This window comes from Parasteatoda tepidariorum, chromosome 2, assembly GCF_982258835.1.
Source record: "Parasteatoda tepidariorum strain Cologne lab strain chromosome 2, Ptep-v5.0, whole genome shotgun sequence".
In the NCBI taxonomy this organism is placed as follows: domain Eukaryota; kingdom Metazoa; phylum Arthropoda; class Arachnida; order Araneae; family Theridiidae; genus Parasteatoda; species Parasteatoda tepidariorum.
Window position 1 is genome coordinate 124,452,423 of NC_141756.1, and position 23,450 is coordinate 124,475,872.

At 29.0% G+C, this 23,450-nt stretch overlaps 1 protein-coding gene across 1 annotated transcript in view; it reads right to left on the reverse strand.

Annotated features, from left to right (window-relative positions):
• Window positions 1-2,488: 2,488 nt before the first annotated feature.
• Window positions 2,489-23,450, reverse strand: part of LOC107445901 (charged multivesicular body protein 7) — a 54,240-nt gene continuing 33,278 nt past the window's right edge. Inside the window, exons 7-10 of the mRNA XM_087158276.1 lie at window positions 13,444-13,563; window positions 10,985-11,086; window positions 8,360-8,543; window positions 2,489-2,696 (exon numbers count right to left, since the gene is read on the reverse strand). Coding sequence (XP_087014402.1) covers window positions 2,632-2,696; window positions 8,360-8,543; window positions 10,985-11,086; window positions 13,444-13,563 — 471 coding nt within the window. The 3' untranslated portion in view covers window positions 2,489-2,631. The remainder of the gene's footprint in view (window positions 2,697-8,359; window positions 8,544-10,984; window positions 11,087-13,443; window positions 13,564-23,450) is intronic.

The following is a 23,450-nucleotide window of genomic DNA, read 5'->3' on the forward strand; positions in this document are numbered from 1 at the left end:
GAGATGGATCATGAATTGCTTAAATTAATTCTTTTATTCACTGTAGAAAGAATCAAAAATGTTTTTGTTGCTGATATGTACAAAATAAAATTGTGTATAATAATCAATCATTAACTAAAAAAAAAAATAACTTTGATTACATTCAAGCATATTACAATCTTACATAAACTTGGTAGTTTAATACAGTCGAACCCCGCTATAGTGAACCGTCTGCGGACTCAGTAATGTGTCCACTATAACCGATGGTTCACTATATCCAAATTTTTTGAAGAATATTTTTTGCATAAGACAGTTGAATGATTGAAAATTGGCTTTGCAATTTTGCATAAGTTATTTAAAAAATTATTAACTAATTAACAGATAATAAAGCAAAAATTGATGGAAAAAGTAATTACGTCGCTAAATATTAGTTTTATTTTCACTTTTTATGAAAAAAATTTGTGATTGAACACAATTTGATTTTAAATTAAGTTCATCAATTTTCTTATCTACAATGTGCAAAGAATGCAAGATTTTTACATTTTGAACAAGATTTCGAACCATCTTAACAAAGCATCTTCTACGTTTTCTCTTTCAGCTCCACGCAGTTTTTCAATGAAACCATGTTTTTGTCGTATGCCGCAAGAATTGCACTTCGATTTTTCCAAATGTTTGAAACTGTAGATTTTGACAAGGAAAATTCCTTACACAGTGTCGATTGATTGGTTCCATCATCAATATGCTTTACAATTTTAACTTTGTCCTCTATCTAAAACGCTTTTCTCTTTAAGAGAATTTGCCATTTTCACTGCTTTTGAAATAAAAATCTTGTCTCAAATAGATAATGTAAGAATATGAAGAGAGCAGCTGTAGAATGAGTTAAATTGTTCCCCTTCTTGATTGTCAAGTGGTGATTTGTAAAGAATATGGTTTGAACAGATAAGAAAATTCCAAAAATTCAGCAGGTGGCCAAGTTAACTAGTTGTAGAGCAAGCTTGGGGTAAAGAGATAAAGCAAGGCTTGTCAGGGAGGGGGGAATATAAGATAAATGATCTGTTTGACATTTATTGCAGTATAGTTAAAAGTGATAAGTATAAAGGAGAGTAATATGACACACTTTATAGGAATGCATTCATTTTCAGTCCCAACACCTACAAGTTTAAAGATGGAGGACTGAAAAAGATATTTAAAGAAAAATTTAAATTTGAGTCCACTATAACCGAGTTTCCAAGTTCTAAGCTGTTCACTATAAGCGTTAAAAATAACATTATTTAAATAGGAATACGGACGGGACCACTAAAAAAATTCACTACATCCGAGTGTTCACTATATTTCGTTACTGTATTTGTATACTGCTTTATTTGTATCGACTGTATTTGCTTTCTCTCTTTACATTCAACTGTTAAAATTTTTTTCCGGTAACTGTATCAATGTCCTGGCATTCATAAGCCAGGATAATGACAATTTGCCATTATATAGCATTCAACTTTACTTTAATTTAACATTTCGGTCTAAGATGTCTACATTCCGCAGAAAAAAACAGTATTTTTTGAAATAACTCGAGTGAATCTATGTAGTTTATGTTATTAATGATTTCAAGAACAAGCCTTGAAAAAATTTTTTAAAATAAGTTTTGAACCAGAAAGTTGGTTCTTTATTCATGCAATAAGACATGTTCAGATAGGATGGTTTTTAAATCAATCTATTAACATAAGATATTGATTGCTGGTGCTATCTATTTTGGTTATAAATCACTAAATAAAAGTAGCCAGGAAAATGACATTTTTTTGAGACAAACAAACTATTGACAGAAAAAATTTTTTTCAACTAAGTTTTTGTAAATAATATCCTCTGCATATATTCTAGAAATGCTTACAACGGTTGAGATAAAAAAAATTAGATACTGAAAAATTTATGGGACGTTTTGAAGCTAGTTATTATTGGAAACATTGTTTGTGACATACCAGGAAAATGACATTTTTAAAATTCATTTAAAAATACAAAACAGTCAATGCTGGTACAAGGTCGTTTTAAAATACTAACAGCACTGTTATTTATTAAAATTTTTTTTAAAAAAATGTTCTTTTAGTAGTATAGTATTAGATTTTGGAGCAAGAGACTGTAAATTGTCATATTTTGTGAGAATCACCCATATATATATATATGTATATATATATATATATATATATAAAGCAAAATAAATACAAAAAAACACAAAGAAAATTAAGAAAAACAATAAGTTTCATTTATTGCGCATAAGTTGCAAGTAAATAGAACTCATAAAATAAGTTCAAAATGAAGATAAAACAAAGGAAAATTACAGACATATGAAAAAAAAAATAAAAATCCGGAAAAAAAAAGGATAAATTAAAAAAAAAAAAAAAAAAACGGAAAATAAAATATATGATTTTTTTTATCAGTCCACACGATTATGTCTGCAAAAAAGAGTGCTTTATATATATCAACCAGGATCTTTATATGCACAGTATAAAAGAGTGAAATAATGTGATTTCTCATTTAAAATACAAATTTATTACATATTTACATGCTGATACAAGTAACACACACACTCATTCAAATGAAATGGTTTTAAATGCTTAAAAAAGATTCAATCAGTGACATATTTATATACATTGTTTGTAAATGCATCCTTCACAGCAAATTGTCCGGGACTCTAATGCCTTTGCTTTTGGTGGATTTCTTTGTAGGAGGTGACACTGTAATAAAAAATTGAACTTAGTTAATTAATATTGAACTCAGGATTCCTATTTCGTAAAACTAAAAGAGTTTCAGGGTGCATAGCCAAATCTTTCAACAAAAAATAAGCACCTTTTCAAGCACTCAAAAAATATTTTTAAGTGCTATAAACATTACAAAATGCCAAATGATTTTAACTAGTTTCTGACAAAGAACTGTTTTCTGGATTACATTAGTCATTATAAAATAATCAAGAGATTTTTCGATTCGATATCAGAGGTTGGAAAATGAAGCCGGAAATTGAGAATTTTATCTAGGGTGATTTTATACAAAACTTCAATTAATTAAGGGGAGACTACCGCCCCTGTACTTTTTTTAAATTCATTTTTCAAAATGAAAATTCTTTGAAAGCAACCAAGTTATTCAAACCTTTTTCAGCTATTAATCATACAAACAATTTTAATATACAGTGGTGGCCAAAAGTGTGGACATTTTTTTGAAAGTTTCATGTTTTGCAACTATGTGTGCTTGTAGAATATATTAATTTTCACTTAAATACAAACGTTTAGATATCAAATTGAAGGTAATTTAATGTAAAATTTAATAATATACAGCATTACGATATCTGCATTACAAAAAAAGTTATGCAACTAATAGTAAGATCTATCTTAGATTTGCATTTTTTAAAAGTGATACTTACACAATCAATACTTAGTAGGATAATCCTTATCTTTTAAGACAGCTTCACAGCGTTTTTTCATCGAGTGAACGTGTGTTTGGAGTTCATCTTTCGTAATCACATGATGCCAAGAATCAATTATAGCTTCAATAAGTTGTCTTTTATTGGATGGACGTTTTTTTCGTACAAGAATTTTCAAACGTCGCCACAAATTTTCAATTGGATTGAGATCAGGGCTATTTCCTGGCCATGGAACTAATTGGACATCTACAAAAAGAAGCTGAATTGTCATATTGGGAGAAACTGGCCTCTCTTATGCTGAAAATGCAAAGTTGGTGGTTCAGTGACTTGTTCTGGTGAATGAAAATTCTGTTTACGTTATGAAAACACGAAATCAATGGAAAATAAAGTCAAATCAGGTCGAAAAAATGCACAAGTGCTACTGCCGATAGAAAATTTAAACGGCTATGTCTTCAAGATAGAAAAATTTCATCAGATGCCATTAGATGTGAAATGAATGCAGCGGGTATTGCATTAAGTTCAAGAACAATAAGAAGAAGGTTATCAGGATTTGGACAACAAGATAGAATTCCAAGGAAAAAACCATATTTAAATTAAAAGCAACGCGAAAAACGAGTTAAGTGGGCAAAAGAACACATTAAATGGTCAGAAAATCAATGGAAGCAAGTAATCTGGAGCGATGAGAGTAAAATATCGCTCTTTGGTAGAGATGGTAGAAAATACGTGAGTCGTAGAGTACGTGAAGCACTTCATCCTGATTGCATTGAAGCAACTACGAAAAACCCAACAAATGTCATGATTTGGGCATGCATGTCTGCAGATGGTGTGGGCCGAATTCAAGTGATTGGTGGCATCCTGAATGCCAAAAAATACATCGAAACTGTCCTGAAACCAAAATTGATACCTTCCATCAGGGATCTCTTCCCCAACAACGCACCATTTATTTTTCAGCAGGATTCAGCTCCATGCCACACAGCAAAAGTATGCAAAGTATGGTTTCAAAATAAAGCCATAGATATATCACCATGGCCAGGAAACAGCCCTGATCTCAATCCAATTGAAAATTTGTGGCGACGCTTGAAACTTCTTGTACGAAAAAAACGTCCATCCAATAAAAGACAACTTATTGAAGCTATAATTGATTCTTGGCACCATGTGATTACGAAAGATGAACTCCAAACACACGTTCACTCGATGAAAAAACGCTGTGAAGCTGTCTTAAAAAATAAGGGTTATCCTACTAAGTATTGATTGTGTAAGTATCACTTTAAAAAAATGCAAATCTAAGATGGATCTTACTATTAGTTGCATAACTTTTTTAGTAATTCAGATATTTTAATACTATATTTACTATTAAATTCTACATTAAATTACCTTCAATTTGATATATAAACGTTTGTAATTAAGTGAAAATTAATATATTCTACAAGCACACAAAGTTGAAAAACATGAAACTTTCAAAAAATGTCTACACTTTTGGCCACCACTGTATATATACTTTTGTTCTATGACTATATAGCTGCCAACAAGGATATAAAAAAAAAATCCAGTAGATTTTACACATAGGGAATTTTATAATAAAAATAGAAAAACTGCAATATTTCACAGTTATGATAGGCATTAAAACGACTTGAAATGTTATGTATTTTGCTTACTCATATTTTCGAATATTAATAGGCATTTATTTCATCAAAGATAGTTCAAAGTTTATTTAAGTTAAAAATAATAAAGATAAACTGAACATTTTAGAGCAAAAAGTGTCTTGAACTGAATGAGGTTTGCTGCCTTATGTATTACTTAATTAAATACTCAAGCAAGCAATAATCTGTGCAAAATTCTATTTCAATAGGGACTTTTTTAGGAAACTACCGCAATTTCGTGGAGAAACGCCGCTCCCTCAAAAATCGACTGACAGAAAAAAGCTTTTCACCGGACACGCCGCGTCGAATTTTTAACAATTAAAGAATTTTGAACTTAACGCAGGTATTGATTAAAGACTTAACACATGCTCTAAATATGCATATGTATATAATTTAAATAGTTAAATAAAAATAAATAAAAGGATATTAAATATTTAAAAAAAATAGAAACAATCCTAGTATATAAAATAGATTTTAATAATTTTCTAAGTAAAATTAAGCATTTTCTAATTTTAAAGTGAAGTAACCATTAAAATATAAATAAAATAATTAATATATTATAAACCATTAAAATAAATATGAAATTTTTTAAAAATAAAACGATTTTACTTTTAAATTAACAATCCAAAATCCTGTTTTAGAAATAAACGATAAATCCAAACAAATTTTGTTCAAAGAAAAACTTAAGAATAATTTATTTAGATATCACTATATATTCATATCACTGCACTTAAAAATTCCTCAAAATCAGAACTCTCTGTATCAGAGCAAATTAGGTTTACTATTTAATTGCTTATTTCGGGTTAATCTCCGTCACTTTCGGTTTCGTTTGTCCCGGGATGATTTCCGCTTTTTTGAAGCCATTTATCACAGTTTCTTTTTCTCTTTTAATTGCTGACAGCTTAAACGCAGCGGTATAATTTTCCCCCTTAATGGGAGGCATTTAAAATGGATAACTTAAATACAAGTTATGTTAAAACAAAACGAAAATAGTGTAAACGAAACAAAAATATTAATGAAACAAAAACGCATGGGAACTGAAGATAAAACGATAAAAAAAAAAACAAAAACGTAATAATAATAAGCTGAGGAAGATGATTGAAATCAGACAGAAATACAGTACCGCTCAAAAGTATCAGTACACCTAGAAACTTATAAAAAAATGTCAAAATTCAAAGTGTCATAACTTCTTTAAAAATGATCAAAAATGCTTCTGCTTTATCTCATTTTGAAGCTTAAAATCTCTACTTTTACGTACTTTAATTGTTTTTAATTAATATATTTTGCAACTATGTACAATTACACTCTAAACAATCATAGAAAATTGTATTAATTTTTTGTGAAGTTTGACGCGTATGGGCACAAAGGGGTTAGATATTGTTAATTTTTATTATACCATTGAAAAATTTGGACTTTTAGCTTTCATTTAAAAAAACAAATTCCAAAAAAACATGTTTTTGACAAAGTTATTGTCAAATTAAAAAAAAGTTTTTTTTCTTCAGAATTTAATGATTTTTCAGCAATTATAATGAATTTTAGTGTAATTATAATATGATATGAAAATTTCTTAATTAAAATGAATTAAAATTTAATATTTCTCGATAATATTATTTCATAATTTATTATAACAATTTAAACTTTTTTTTTTGGAAAATATAATAATGAAATAAGAATCAATGTTTACAATTTAATATTTTGAAATTTATTTTTTCGTATTTTTCTCAGAAAAAATTTGAAAACAAAAATGTATGTACATTGTACGTTGTATGTACATTGTACGTTGATTCTTATTTCATTATTATATTTTCCAAAAAAAAAAGTTAAAATTTTTATCATAAATTATGAAATAATATTATCGAGAAATATTAAATTTTAATTTATTTTAATTAAGAAATTTTCATATCATATTATAATTACACTAAAATTCATTATAATTGCTGAAAAATCACTAAATTCTGAAGAAAAAAAAACTTTTTTTTAATTTGACAATAACTTCGTCAAAAAACATGTTTTTTTGGAATTTGTTTTTTTAAATGAAAGCTAAAAGTCCAAATTTTTCAATGGTATAATAAAAATTAACAATATCTAACCCCTTTGTGCCCGTACATCGCGTCAAACTTCACAAAAAATTAATACAATTTTCTATGATTGTTTAGAGTGTAATTGTACATAGTTGCAAAATATATTAATTAAAAGCAATTAAAGTACGTAAAAGTAGAGATTTTAAGCTTCAAAATGAGATAAAGCAGAAGCATTTTTGATCATTTTTAAAGAAGTTATGACACTTTGAATTTTGCCATTTTTTTATAAGTTTCTAGGTGTACTGATACTTTTGAGCGGTACTGTATGAGCAATGAAAAAAAAAAAAAAAAAACAATAAAAAGCTCCCTCCCAAGCATTTAAAACAAGTTTCCATTTTAAGCAATTCCTCCCCCTATTTTCACTTCTCAAATCAGGTTTCTTTTTTCAACTGACTCCGCCTAGGACGGTCTTTCTTTTATCCCTGTCTGAAATTCTCACACACTTTGCTTTTTTCCCTCTGCACTGACCCTCAGTGGAAAGTTTGAAATTCTTTTTGAGCATTCTAATTGTAAGATTATTGAAGGTTATTCCAAGCTCATCAGCATGCTTTATTTACCAAACATTCACATGTTTTTAACAACCAGCTGAAGAAAAAAGGGGAGTGGAGAGAGGCATCCATGACAAGTGGAAGAGTCATATTTCCTGGAAAGAACGGGGTGGGGGAACGTTTGTTTTACAGTTACTTTATCACTGGCCCCACCTTGATTCTCTTCATTCATTCCTTTCTGATTTATGCTTCTCCACTCCACGCCCATTTCCTACACTCAACAGCTGTCCATATGGCAGAAGAGAAAGAGAGACTTTGTTCTCTTGTGGATAGTGGTCTCCAGAAAATGATTCCAAGAAAGGATTAGGGAGGGGAAAATTTCAGGTGCACTGACCATTCCTTGGAGTGACATTAAGCATGAAAAAATAAATAAAAAGTACAATAACAGGTGGAAAAAATGAAGATGAAATTTCCAGTGCGGTTTCTAAAAAGCAAAATTTCTTGAAAAAAAAAAAGTAATACTATATAGGCCGCCCCTTTAGATACGCCTTCCTACTAAATTTTCAAGTTTTAAATCAATATCGCCGCGGCCTATCTCCGCGAAATTACGGTAATTCAATTTTAGGGAATTTTCTAAAATGTACAAAAACCAGGAGATCATTAAACCAGTAGACCAGGAGAAACTGATAAAATCCAGTAGTCTACTGGAAATTCCAGTAGAGTTGGCAGCTATGTGAATAGGATGAAAGAAAAAAGAGTGAATGTTTAAAATACCTTCAGGTGGCGCTCGAAGAGCAACTAAACGCCTCATTAAATCTTCGTCCGATGTCATGACTTGGGATGAGTTTTTAACTTCCATGGATAAAAGTTCTTTCAACTCATCTTCATATTCCTCTAAATTATCTTCCTCCACAGGTTTGGAAAGGGTAGCTTGAACCTCTCTATAGTCGTCTAATACCTACAAATGACAGCAGATTAAGACAGGAAAACACACTATATTTCATCAGTATTAATAGCAGAAAGAGCTGATTATTTGCAAGTGTTTAATTAATCCTGCTTATTACATATAACTGATCATTTTTTGTCTTATCTGTCAATAGAGAGAACTTATTAAATGCACATATTAATTGATGGATAGCCTGGTTGGTAGGGCGTGGGCTCGATCCCTGCCGGCCAAAGACTGCCCGTGAAGTAAATGGTGACTGATGCACGTTAAATCGTCAACAACAACAATAGATGGATAAAGATGTAGAGAATTCATCATTTGTTTAATATGAAGTTTATTTTATTTAACATCAAACTTCACAGTTTTTGAAGAATCAAAATGCTTCAATAATGTTATTTGCTTATTTTTAAATTTAACTAACATAATATCCAGTTTTCAGTGATGCATTTTTTATCCTACATTTAGAATAACATGTCACCAAAAAAAGAAAAAGCTATTTTTTTTAATTGCACAGGGACAAAATTATAAAATATTTGTTTCTAATTTCAAAAGATAAAGAAGACAAAATTTAGAAAAAAAGAAAAAGAATGAGCTTATGAACTTGCCCAACTCAAAAAATAAACCTCAGATTTATCTTATTATTTACTTTTGTGGTTTGCATAAACTGTTTTAAATGAATGCACATTAAGATTTGGTAAGGCACAGTTAGGAATTAAAACGCTTAGACAGGGTTCATACACTATTTCGAGAAAACAATATCCTGACTTTTGCAGGTTTTTTCTGATCTTTTACAATAAAATTCCTGACCTGCCTTTTCCCACTCCAACAAAACTTTTAACATTGCAGTTTCAATTAGTAATAATATGCTACTTAGTCATAAGTATCATAGATTGAATAGGATAAACACTTATATATTAAAGTGGAATTGCATAATAGCACTTTATATCTATAATTATATTTTCAGAAAACTTGTGAAACATATTTTTGATTATCATGATTAGATTAAACTTTTAGTGTGTTTTTGTATTTAGATACAAAAACTATTTAAATAAAAAGATCAAGAAAATCTGTTCGATTATGGAAATACTATTTTATTTAATGTAAGTGGAACCAAATGCACATGTGTCGTCAGGATATAAAGGGTTAATCAAATCTGCGATATGTATCAGTATCCTCAAATAATATTTACTCTTAAGAGTACATACTAGAACATTTGTTACATTAAAATATTAATTTTTAAAAATCACAATTTCACTTAAAACTGACTTTTCTTTTAAAAGATAATATTGAAATATAAAGGGGAAAAAAGTCAAGAAAAGTTAATTATATACAAATAAAAATTAAGATAGAAAAATTATGCAACTCGTGAGAAAAATAAAATCAAAAATATCTTCTTTTTTTCAGTATTTTTAAATTAATTTTTGTAATACTGTAAGTTTCTGGAGAAACTCAGGGGCTCCTCCTATGTAATATAAAATTTCTCAACATATTTTGTTGTTTGACAATTTCTGAATCAAGAACACCCAGTTCTGTTGCAGCAGTTTTTGTCAATTTAGATTTTCTTTAATTTCAAATTATCTTTTCTTTTATTCGTTTTCTAAAAATTTCAGCTTTTTTTTTTTTTTTTTTTTGGGCTTCTAATGCATGTCTCCATCTTGTTCTAGATCCTTTTACAGCATCTAGCATTTTTTCATTAATGTCTATGTTTTTTACTCCATTTATAAATGAAACATAATCAGCCTTTGTGAAATAATAGAGTCTTCATTGAGGTTTTCAACCAATAAGCTTTTATTGATTGAAAACCTCCCTTCGACTGTTGCGTTACCATGAGAGAGGATAAGAACAATTTTTATAACCTCCCACAAATTTTCACATTTTTTTTCTCTGTGCAAATATTTCGAAAAAATTTATCTAATCTCTTTTGCTCTGGATTAAACTCTAAGAAACTCTTTTGCTCTTCTTTTTTTTTTGGCAGCATCACAAAACAGTAAAAATTCCTTTTTTGATTTTTCTGCTGTTGTTTCAGCTACTATTGTCTGTAAATCAGTTATTCACACAAAGATCAATAAACCTAGCAACCCTATCAAAAATTCCTTATCATTGGATAAACAGGATGATATTGCTAACAGGACTGGTTCTACAAGGGAGAGAGGAATGTTATTATAAGGAAATTACATATTTTGAATTACAGAATTTTTCCTTGAAACTTTATTTTTGCCTGACAGCCTTTGAATGAACTATAGTTTTTTTTATATTTTCCTAACTTTATGAATATGTAAGAAAAATCCTGACTTTTTAGCTTAATTTTAGAATAGCCTGACTTTTGTAGGTTTCCCTGACCGTGTAGGAACCCTGTTAGAGAAAGGTTTCCAATATTACATTACATTAAAAATTAATAATAAATTGAAAGAAAAAAAAAGTATGCTGCTTCTAAGATATCAAACTATACATACCTCTTCGACATCGGACATAACCTGATCTACATTATCAAGATTTAGTTCACCAGAAATAGTTCCTTTCATTGCTTGAACACCTGTTTTATAGGCTTCCAATACCTGAAAAGCAGAAAGGAAAATTTATTTGCAATCAATGCTCAATAATTTAAAACAGTATCAAAAGCAAAAAAATTGAAAAAAGTTGGAAAAAGTGTTTAATAACAGAAAATTGAATGATTCTGTTTTTTAAAAAAATATTATTTTAAACACTACCATCCAAATAACCTTAAACACAAATAACTATAGGCACTTTCATTAAAAGAAATAAACAAACGCGACAAAAAAAGTCACCCTCAGAGAAATCATGGAAAACATCATTTAATAACATGCAACACTGACTCAGGATTTGATAACTGCCTGAATTTGGTTAGGAAGTGAGTCCACAAGGTTTTGCGGTTCGTCAAATCTAGTTTAAGCCGATAGCTAAGGATACGATTGCACAAATCCACCAAATTGCGACAATGCTGATTTTGTAATTTTACCCATTGTTCAGCAAATCCCTCATATTTTCAATGGGGTTCATGTGAGGTGATACTGCGGGCTAGTCGAGATCTAATTGAGTTTCTGAGTGCTCATAAAACCAGTCACATATTTGTCCAGCATGAAAAACATTGCTGTTGTCACCTTGAAAAATAGGGGTATCAGCAGCACACTCTACACGAAGATGTTGACTGAAAGGCACTACCTGATAATCCAGAATGTGCAAATAAACATGTTAGTGGTCACCTCAGTGAGGGGGTCCCAATCCATAATAAGAAAAACAACCATAATACTTGACAGATCCACCTCCGGCTTAAACCTGACCTTGCATACAGTCAAATTGATGAAATGCTTCAGCTGGCCCCCGAAGCACTCGACGACATGTGCCATTTAAATAAAGCCAAGAAACGTGATTCTTCAGACCATATTACATTCTGCCAGTCAGCAACTGTTTACATTTGGTGACTTCTATCCCACTGAAGTCGGGCAGCTTTATGTGCCTGTGTGAGCAATGGCTTCTGACGAGGTGTTCAACTCCAAATGTTCATTGCATGTAACTCCTGTCGCAATGCTCTCTCACTAACGCTGTATTCACCATTGACCCTAACCCCGAGTTCAAACAAGGTTTTATGAGAGCAACTCTAGGTTAAAGTCCAAAATTTCATTTCACCATGTACACAACTGCGAGTTACTCTAACCCAGAGTTAAGTAACCTTAACCTGAAGACATTCCCGGTTAGAGTAATCACCCATGCGCAGTAAACTAGTGTGTGCTTATTTACTTTGTTTTCTTTGTTGGTATTTTTTTTTATTTCTATTCTTTTTTGTTTCTAAATTTTAATTATTTTGAATTTCAAATCTTTTTTTGTATTTTTAACCTGAAGATTTCTCCGATTTGAGCAACCACGGATGCAAAGCAGGAGAATTTTTTTATTTATGTATGTTTTCAAAAATAACACTTTTGATGTTTGGCTGCTTATGTTCAATGAGGTAAATTTTTTTATTTGATGTAACTATAACTAATTTATATCTTATAAGTGCTTATTAATAAATTGAAAATTAAATAACACCTTTGATGTTCGGTTGCTTCTTTTTATGTTCATTGAGATCAATTCTTTTACTACACGTAACTATTATTAATTTAGATTGAATAAATGCTTCTTAATAAAATGAAAATTAAATTTTCCCGAGTTTACATCTTCTATAGAAGATACTATATATATTTCTCTAATTATTATTAACAGTCGTTGCAGCACTTAAATAATATTCGCTCGAAAAAAACAAATTGTGGATAATATAGCTACAATAATTCAAATGAATAGTGTAAGTAAGAAGATTCTAAATAATTCAACTAACTCTTATTAATTTTTTTAAAAGAAAAAAAAGCAAAAAACAATCAATACTTGAAAGAAATATAAAATTTAAAAAAGAAATAATGATTATAGATAGAAATGATTATAGACATGATCATGATTATAGATTTTGATCTTATCTATCGAGATGATAGATCTTGTCCAAAAATAAAAATAGTTTAGAGATGAACTGGCAAAATAATGTCCAATATTTAGATATGAAGATAACGAAAAGAATTAGTACACGCAGTCGAGCATGTTGCTTGCCCACTGCGTCACCTAACAAAACCTAATGATTCACCGGAGCTTGCGCACTAAGGTGACTCATTTTTTGTTTGTCTGGTGAGCTTATGTAAGCAATATATTTTGCAGTATACAAAATTTTACAATTTTAGGAACCTTTTTTTTTTTTTTTAAATAATTTCTTTTGTTGTCTAGTCCAAGAAATTATCAGAAATATTTAAGAATATTTTCTACATTTATTGAATATAGAAAGAAATGACTAATACGACTCAGACAGGTAAAAGCTATAAACATATACAGATAATTCAAATTGAGGCACAGATTGTTAAAATAAGAAGCTTACTAATTTTTCAGATCCTGTATTCCTCAAACGGTACAACAAGCTCTCTATGTTATCCAGAGCAGTTGTCTTTTTCTCAAGAATAATTTCAAGACGTTTCTTTCTTTTCAGCATCATCATAGACTAAAATTAAAAAAATATATTTTAAATTAACTTTCATAAAGATTCAAAAAAGTTGCGGGGACAGTAGTTAACGACGATGTCAATCTTCATGCATGAAAAAGTACCCCATCACAGTATTGAGTTAACATGTCTTATATACTAGTGAATTGAAATTGTAATTTTGTAGAGGTAGACGCACGGCAGTACGCCCCCACAAGAGTTATATCCGTAATAGAATTCGATGAACAGATACCACTAGCTGATCCATTGCAGTTTTGTGAGAATCCAGGAGAGGTGCATTGAGATCACTGTACTTTTTGAGAGCCGTATTAAGCAGGGTTGGCAAGGTTTAGGACAGAATGGATTAATCCAAGGTTTAAACCGTCCTGTCCAAAACCCTTTTACTCAAATTATGCCACAAATTATCTGGAACAATATTTAAGAGGTAAAATAAACATAGAACTAATAACATATTGATAGTTAAATATACCAGAGAATATTTGTTTTTAAAAGTATAATGTTTTATTAATATTGTTTGACTCTTCAATTTAAACAAAGGAAGATTAATCAGTAATCAAGTTCAATTGGTCCCCTCATTCAATAGTACATAACTGAAGTTTGGCCTTGCCATACAGGTTAAAATATTAGGGACTAAGTGCTTGGTTCGTCATAAACAGGTTTATTTATCTATAGTACTATTCAAGAATACTTTTATTTCATTCATGTTCAATTCTTTTAGCATAGTGGTGATACATCACCAGTGTCAGTAATTGAAACTTATGTTATGCCCTTCAAAACTGTTAATACATTTTTCAGTTATTTTGTATTTTCAATTTAAACTAATATATTTATATTTAAAAAACATTTTTTTTTTAAAAATAGATGTCTTTTTTTATCATCCTGTGATGCAGAAATTACAACATTTTTTTAAAAAAATATTGTGAAAAATAAACTTATGTTCTGCCCTTCAAAACTGTTAATACATTTTTCAGTTATTTTGAATTTTCAATTTAAACTAATATATTTATATTTAAAAATAGATGTCTTTTTTTATCATCCTGTGATGCAGAAATTATAACATTTTTTTAAAAAAATATTGTGAAAAATAAAAGGTTAATTTTTGAACAAATTTAGTTTTTTTTTTTTTTTTAAAGCTTGTATATGGATTAATATTTCCAATAAAGCCATATGTAACAACACAACAGTTTTTTTTAAGAAAAATTATTATTTTTTAATATTACCATATTTATCCTTATGCAAAAATATTATTTATCAGTATTAAAAGCATATTTATATTTAAAGGATTAGTTATTCACTTTTGTTGTTTAATGAGTTGTGGAGCTTCAAAAATTATAAACCTTTTCCTATTATATTATGTTATTTTCTTTTAATAAGCAAATTGTATAAAAAATATCAAATATTTATTGATACATGTAATTATTATGTGTACAATGGTTACACCTATAGAATTTTTACCTTTTACCAAAGTTCAAGGTTTTGGACACTTTAAGACAGTTTTACCCGGTTTAGGACAGTTTTACCCAGTTTAGGACAGTTTTACCCAGTTTAAAACAGTAAAACCCACGTGTCCTGTCCAAAACCAGTTTAAGACGTCCAAAACCCCAACCCTGGTATTAAGTTCACGGTTGTGGTCGCTCCCGTGTCTCCTTCAGCAGTCGAGCGTATACTTTGTGAGTGATTGAGACTGAGAAGCAACAGCACGAGGAAGACAATGTCCAGTGTTTTCACTACAGCGCGAGAATCTCGCATATTTTTTTCTTTTCTCGCATTAAAAAATGATTACCGCGAGAAATTCGCGCATTCTATAAATCAATTTCAAAATTCGCGAATTTCTCGCATTTTGGAAAAAGCTTCGAATTACGGCATTTACAATAAAATCCGTTTCACTTTTCTTCCTGGATCTTCATTATTTTCAACACTTGCCCCGTTATCCAGCTTCCCTATTTACCAGTAGGCATTGTTCAGAACCTTTTCGAACAACAGAACACAACCCCTCCGAACCACGGAACCCCTTTCAGAACACATTTCTCTGCAACCACGTGTTTACTGTAGGTATGGTTTTTCATGTAAGACGTTCAAATTTTTTTATGCACTAATGTAAGATGGACAAATACCTAGTAAAGGCAAAATCTTCTATGATGATGCAGCAAAAATATTCAATGCTTTAAAAAATAGAAGACGTTAAAAATGTATTATAACAAAAGAATTTTTTTTTCCAAGTCTATTTGTATTTTTTCAGTTTTTAGAAATCTCACTTAACTTTCTGAAATCTCACCCTGTTTTTGAGAAAGGGTGAGAAATTCTGACCCATTTTTTTTCTATGATGAAAACACTGATGTCGCAGTTACAAGTAGTGAGTTAAATGTTCAATGTGGACCATTGATCAAAGTAGGCGTGTTCAAATCGAAATGAGGGTTTCTGTCAAGGTAAGCACGTTCATATAAGGTCTGAAGGTTACCAACATGGGGTGAATGACAATGTCAACTTTCATCTATGAAAAGGTACTCCATCATAGAATCAAGTCAACGTGTCTTATATACTAGTGAATAGGAATTGTGATTTTGTAGAGGTAAACACACTACAAAGTTAACTTCTTAAGAGCTACTATGCTTCTCAGAAATGTAGGACCTAACAAATAATATTCCCTCCCAGAAATGATCTGTTAATAAGATGATTTGATTCATATTAAGAAGTGCAGAAACTTGATGAAACTATAAAAAGTTTTCTACTTATGAATAAAGTAAAAATTGCTTTGTGTATAAAGTGCATGTATCTATGAGGAATTGCATGACAATGATTAACCGTTTCCCTGATTATTCCAAGTATACATATTGTAAATATTTATTTGCCCCAAGTATACTATCACGTTTTTATTCGGCCGGAAGCAAAACAATCTGCAGTGATTGGAAGTTTGCAATTGTATGTATGATGGTTGATGAATTTACATAGAAAAAGAATTAAAAAAAAATGGTGTTTGCGACGGAGAGTAAAAGTAATGAAAGGGATTTTTCAGATGATGAAGATGTGAACATATACAAAAACTAATATTTAACTTTTTTAACACATAATAAAATTGAAATTTCAACTTAGAACTTGAGTATTATGTTTTGTTTTAGTTCCTTGTATTTATTAAAGAAATTAAAAAAATATGTTGATTTCTTGCATTTTTTTTCTCAAAAAAATTGGCAAGGGTTAAAAAAAGTAGAATGATTGCAAGTAAAAATACAAAGAGCAAATAAAACAATCTAAAAAATAAAACGAGACAATAATAAAACATTTAAAATGAAGATAAAATTTAAATTTTAATAAACAAGATTTGTTCAAAATGATGCTCAGTTAACATTTGTAGATACTGTGTGTACAGTCTGCAAAAAAAAAAAGATATCACCCAGAATAACTTTTGTTCTAATGATTGGATTTTCACGTACTAAGTGCCAATCTTAATGGTTCCTGGGGTTGACATCAAATATGCTAATTAATAAGTGCTAACTATTAAATTATGAAATCCGACACAAAAACGGAAATGTGGTCCCCATAGTTTGGTCAGGAGAACCCCTTAATGTCAATTGCACTTTTTGCGTTTTTAGTCATATTTTTAAAATTAATTACGCAATACAAAACAAAATTTCATCCACTCATGAAAATCATTTATCCAAACATAATTTCACGCAAAAAAAGATAATTTTTAATAATTATTTATTATTTAATTAAATTGAGGATAAAAAAATGTTGAATCATAAGGTATGAATTTTTTTATACTATATTTATCTACACATTTTTCAATTGAAAAGTCTGAAGTTTCAACCGTTTTTATTTAGCAGAAGCTGAGAAAAATTAAAATTAAATTATTTTTAAAAAAATAATTTGGCGACAATGAAGAAATAATTAAATAGGGAGATTAATATTAAAATGTGGTTAATTTACGAGGAACTTGACTTTGCACACGTGGCGTAAAATGTCATTAATAATTTATTTTTGCTAATTTTTTTACTTTTATAAACTATAAAATACGATGTTTCTTTTTTATTTTTAATCGTCTAAAAATTTAGTAAAGAAATTTTAATAAAACCTTTTATTGAATAAAATAACATTTTATTCAACAAATGTTGAGTTTTATAAAAGCATGCTTCTGATAAAATACGATTATACTTCAGATTCTGCTTATTCGATGTGAATATTTTTATTTTTTAGTTTGTTTTTTCAATAATTGATACAATTTCAATAATATACATTCGTATTCATAGATTTGGAAAAATACATTTATCAATTTCTTCAATATATATTTAATAATTATTAATATGAATACGTAGTCAACATTTTTAAGAATCTTAAAATTTATCAACATCTTATGTATCGTCTTATTCTTAAAAGAAATTTTTTCATCACATGTCCGGACGTGTTTCACAGAACTATTTTACCAACTATTTAATTAAATTTTAGCATTTTTAAAAATCTTATTCTTTAAGTTGCTATGTATAGTATCAGGGTTCATTCTAAGCGGGGTTTACGGGGCGGCCCGCCCCGTATGCCCTTTTGATATAAAATATCCGCCCTATTGCCCTTTACTCCTTTTATCCTGCCCTGATATAATTAAATGCGCCCTGTTGTGTCCCCTCCAAAAAGATACCACTTTCCTGTAAGAAAGGATTTTTTTGTCCTGTCTCTCCCCCCCCCCCGCTTAGTAATACTTTTCTTGAAATCAACTTGTCTTCCCTCTAGCTCAAAAGCTATGGGTAAATGAGATTCCGAAAAGCTCCCCCCCCCCTCTTTACTATTTCCTCTTGAAGTTAGTAGTTTAAATAAGAGATCTTCCAAGAAGTTCCTCGGGGAATGTAACCCCTCCTGCAGCTGTGTGGGTTCCTATTTTCTCATTTTAGAAAAATTTCTTTTTCTTAGAAATGGACGTATTGCTTATTTTAAGAAACCATACTGCTATGATGACGGTCAGTAGGCCTGGCAAGAGTTTTCCTGGAAAGAATTTTTTAAGGGAAGAAATCTTGTTTACAAGGCCTGTAGACAATTTTAGGGGTCAGACTAGGTCATATGGATAAAAGATACATTCTCATGTAGCTTCTGGGCCCCTCTGTCCAGCTTTATTCTTTTGAAGGAAGAAAGAAATTTTTACTTTTGATTTCAAAAGTGAATAATTTCAGTGTTTTCACTACAGCGCGAGAACGCGAGAATCTCGCATATTTTTTTATATTCTCGCATTAAAAAATGATTACCGCGAGAAATTCGCGCATTTTATAAACCAATTTCATAATTCGCGAATTTCTCGCATTTTGAAAAAAATTTCTCATTTGCGCCATTTAGAATAAAATCCGTTTCACTTTTCTTCCTGGATCTTTTATTATTTTCAACATCTGCCCCATTATCTAGCTTCCCTATTTACCAGTATTGTTCAGAACCTTTAAGAACAACAGAACACCATCCTTCCAAACCACGGAACCTCTTTCAGAACGCATTTCTCTGCAACCACGTGTTTACCGTAGGTAACCGTAAGGTTTCTTCATGTAAGACGCTCAAATTTCTTGCTCATTAATGTAAGATGGACAAATACCTTATAAAGCCAATATTTTCTACTCCGAAACGGACAAATGAAAATGAAACAAATGTGGGTAGAAACGATCAAAATGAAACAAATACGTATTTGAGCAACCTAATGAGAATAGCTGATGAAAAAGTAGATGTAGAACATTTTCCATATGATGATGCAGCAAAAATATTCAATGTTTTAAAAATTAGAAGATGTTAAAAATGCATTATAATTAAAGAAATGATTTTTTTTTTCAAGTCTCTTTGTTTTTTTTTTTTTTTTTTTTTTTTTAATTTTTGAAATCTCACCCTGTTTTTGAAAAAGGGTGAGAAATTCTCACCCATTTTTTTTCTGAGATGAAAACACTGGTGAAGGGACTTAGACAATTAACTACGAAATAAAAAAGCTTTTTTATCCAAAAAAAAAAAGAAAAAAAATTCTAATTTTAAAATAAACTTTTTTTTACAATGACGCAATACAATTCTTACAATAATAAGTTTCAAGTTATGTTACATTACAAGTTATTTTAAGATATTAGCAAACGATAATTTTTATTCCGTTTTTTTTTATTTATTTTTTTTAAATATTTTTCTCATTCTTCGTTGGCACGCTGCCAGGAGTATAAACATATCCGTTATTTTTTCTTTTTTTTTTTACTCTTTTAAAATATTGTTTAGCACTATAAAACCTCTAACTTTCTCGTTTTCATTAGAATTTATCCTAGCAGTCGATCTTTTTATTAATTTGTTTATTTATGTTATTACTAGTGTGTGCAAAGGTATGACTGCTCCTCATAAAAGTTGAATCAAGCACACAATTTATTTGTAGATGAAACATATTTAATTCAATTAATCGTTTTTTTCCCCCTTTCATACATTTAGAATTTTTTCTAAATTTTTTACTCATAACTGAACAGACATTACGAGTGATGTAATTATATCGGCAAATTTAAATACGTAACTTTCCTTTATTTAAAAGTATTAAATTTATTTATAGCTGTATGCTTGTACCTCAAAAATATTAAAAAAGGAAATTTATTTGAAGATACAACATGTGTTATTCGCAAATTTTTTTTTCTTCTTTTTCTGAATGATCACAATGCAGCTTTAATTTGGCCGCCCATTTTAAATAGAACTAAATAAATTAATAAATTAAGAAATGGTTTTCTTTCTTTAATAGTAACTCGTTTGTTTGACGATATTTTTCAAATGAGGTGTTTGATTCGACACTATCACAATTACCAAGCCGATCGATAACTCTATGTTGTATTTTCCATATATTTAAATATGACACTTCTATACTGTTACTTAAATTATTTTTTTCTCGTTATTATAGAAATTTGGTCTTTATTTTTGCGCTTATTGCAATTTCGGCTATGATCTATATCACATACCATGATTTGACAACGCATTGTAATATTAGATAGATTAATTTAAATACCAAACTTTTTTCATTTAATATTTTTCAGGTTTTTATTTATTTATTAATTTATTCTTAATATCAATGTTATCGCTTTGCTAACTCTGCGTTTGTAAGATCGTGCGTCGTAAATATTGTAAATTGAATTTATTTTAATATAATGAGCAAATTTTTATTTTGATTCTTCTTAAAACTTAAAATGTTAATTTAAATACAATAAAAAGTGCTGCGGTCGCAAATGAATCTTTTTTAATAACTTATTTATTTACTTTATAATAATTTGTAATTGCTTTAATTGTTTTATTTTATTTTATTTCTCTTAATCACAGGGTCCGTACGCGCCAGACTTGATAAGTCATGGAATTGTCATAGAAAAACGTAATTTTACTTGTAACGTACTTGTAAGTTTTTGATAACGTAATTTGCGACATTTCCCTTTTCGAAATTGAAATTTAAGAAGGAAAAAAAAGTTTTTTCCCACACCGATCTTTATTAGGTGCATCCATACCCAGATAAAAAAAAATCTGAATTGGCAAAATCAGTGGTAAGTCTCCACTCAGGGGGCGTCGCCTTTAGGCAGGGCATAATTAGTACAGTGACAGTGATTTATAATAGAGAATCACTTAGGCTGTTCCATGGTCATTCAATGGTTAAGAAAATTGAACAGTGCGAGCGTTAGTTTCTTACACTTCAGATAAGTTATATACATTTCTTTTTCTTTTTTTTAAAAATATAGTATTACTTTTTGTGCTGATTTAGTATTTATCATGAAAGCAATCTTCTTTTTTTTAGTTATTTATTATTAATTTCGTTTCTTTAACATCTTAATTTATACTTTTTTTTATCTATTTATCCATCTTATTTATAATAATTTTTTTTTGTAACTGAAAATCTTGACTAAGTGCATTTTTATTATTTTTTTTTTTTCGGTTATTTTTTCCTTCTCTTCTTGCAAAAGTTCATGAATTGATGAAGTACGATTTTACTTCGCTTCAATGCAGATTATTGGGTAGTATTTTTATTAAATTTTTTTAGAATGACTTAGTTTTTGAGAAGTTTTTTTATTTATTAGTTTGTTTATTTTTTATTAATAATTTCTCCGTTTATTTTTCGTTGTCTTGCAGCTTTGTTTCATATTTTAGGATAATTTATTTTATTTTTTAGCAGACAAAAATATGCGATTTTATCCTTTATTTTTTTTTTGCTTGTACTTTGATTTGTTAGTTTCTCTTTAGGGTGATTTGATATTAAAAATATGCCTTTTTTTTTTATGTTTTTTTTTTTTTTTTTTTTTTTTTTTTGCATAATTTATTTTTATTGTAACACTTTATTGCAATCTTATTTTCCTATAATTAACATTTTAATTGATGCTCATGTATTGGATATTTTAACTGTTTATTGCGTTTTTGTGTTAAAAAACAACGGTAGCGTTTCTAGCTTTCGGTAGCGCTTTTGTGTTCAAAAATGTTCTTACATTAATTTGGATTTAATTTTGATTTCACACAGATTTATTTGTATAAATTTTTTAAACAACTTCGTAACTATAAAAAAGTTTATTTTCTATTATTTTTTTATTGTTGCTCTGTAAATTCCTTTAGTCTTATTTACCCTTTCCTTGCAATTAATTATCATAGGGGTGCATAACCTGCGGCCCGCCTACTACTGAAGTGCGGCCCGCGAGAGCTACTGATCACAATAAAAAATTTTAATCGCACTTTTGAGTAATCGCGTTTTGACACGTTCAATTTTAATAGATTCAATAGTAAACGTATGTTTAACGCGCTTTCTTTAATTCGAATTCATCGTAAATATAAATTATTTTGTTAAACACTTATTTCCACTTTGTAACGTGATTTCGAAAATCCTGAATTTTTTATTAATTTCAATAAACACTTTTTGGTGCAATTTATTTGTGACAATTTAATCTTAAATCTAAGTAATTTTTTTCCTTTTTTTTTTTTTGCTTTTCTTTCTTCTTTTAAGCTGTTTTTTTAAAAATTCCTATAATTTCATTACGACATGCGAATTTTAAATCTCACATTCGACAAACTTTATTCTTGCTGAGTTCAGCATAAATTTAAGTAATTATTATTACTTTTTTTTTCTTGAATTGCCATACTTTTCCACGTGATTTTGTAACTAAGATGTTATTACAACACGCAAAAAGGAATTTTTTTCTTCATTTTTTTTTTTTTAAAGAAAAATTTATTAATAACGTTCATTGAAAAAAATGCTGTGTCATAATAAAAATGCCTATAAAAAGAAAAGTTAATGAAAAAGAAAAACAGAAAAAACAAATTGTTCTTGGTTCCTAAAACAAACTTTTAACACTGAAAATCAGTTTTCTATATTTCCAGTTATTTATATAACAGTACAGGGAAAGAGTGATAATAAATTAATAGTATGAGACGTTCTGTTAAAATGCTGCGTTATAATAAAAGCAGCAGAAAAAGTCAAGAAAAAAGAACTAAGTCAACAGAAATGCTCTGAAGCAGAATAGAAAAAAGCAAAAATGAAAAAAAAAAAAAAAAATCGTTCTTAATTCTCAGAATTAGAAGTATCGAAAAAATAACGAAATAGATTTGTCTGATTAAAAAAAAAAAATTTTTTTTTTTTAAAAAAAAGCAGTAATTCAAAAACTTGTGGTTCAGAATAAAGTAATCTAGTTTTCCAACTTTCTTTTTTCCCTTAGTCTTCTAGAAGATAAATTTGCAAGCCATGTGCAGAAACATGGATTTTAAAATTTTTGAAATTTATGTTAAAACTATTTCTTATAATAAACAATACTATAATATAGTCAAAATACAATTTTATATTTTTTATCATATCTATACAAATTCAAAAGAAGAAGAAAAAAACTCAGAAAAATATATTTTTAAAGAAATATTCTGAGGAATATTTGACTGCTCAATTAACCAACTGAATTTTTGAC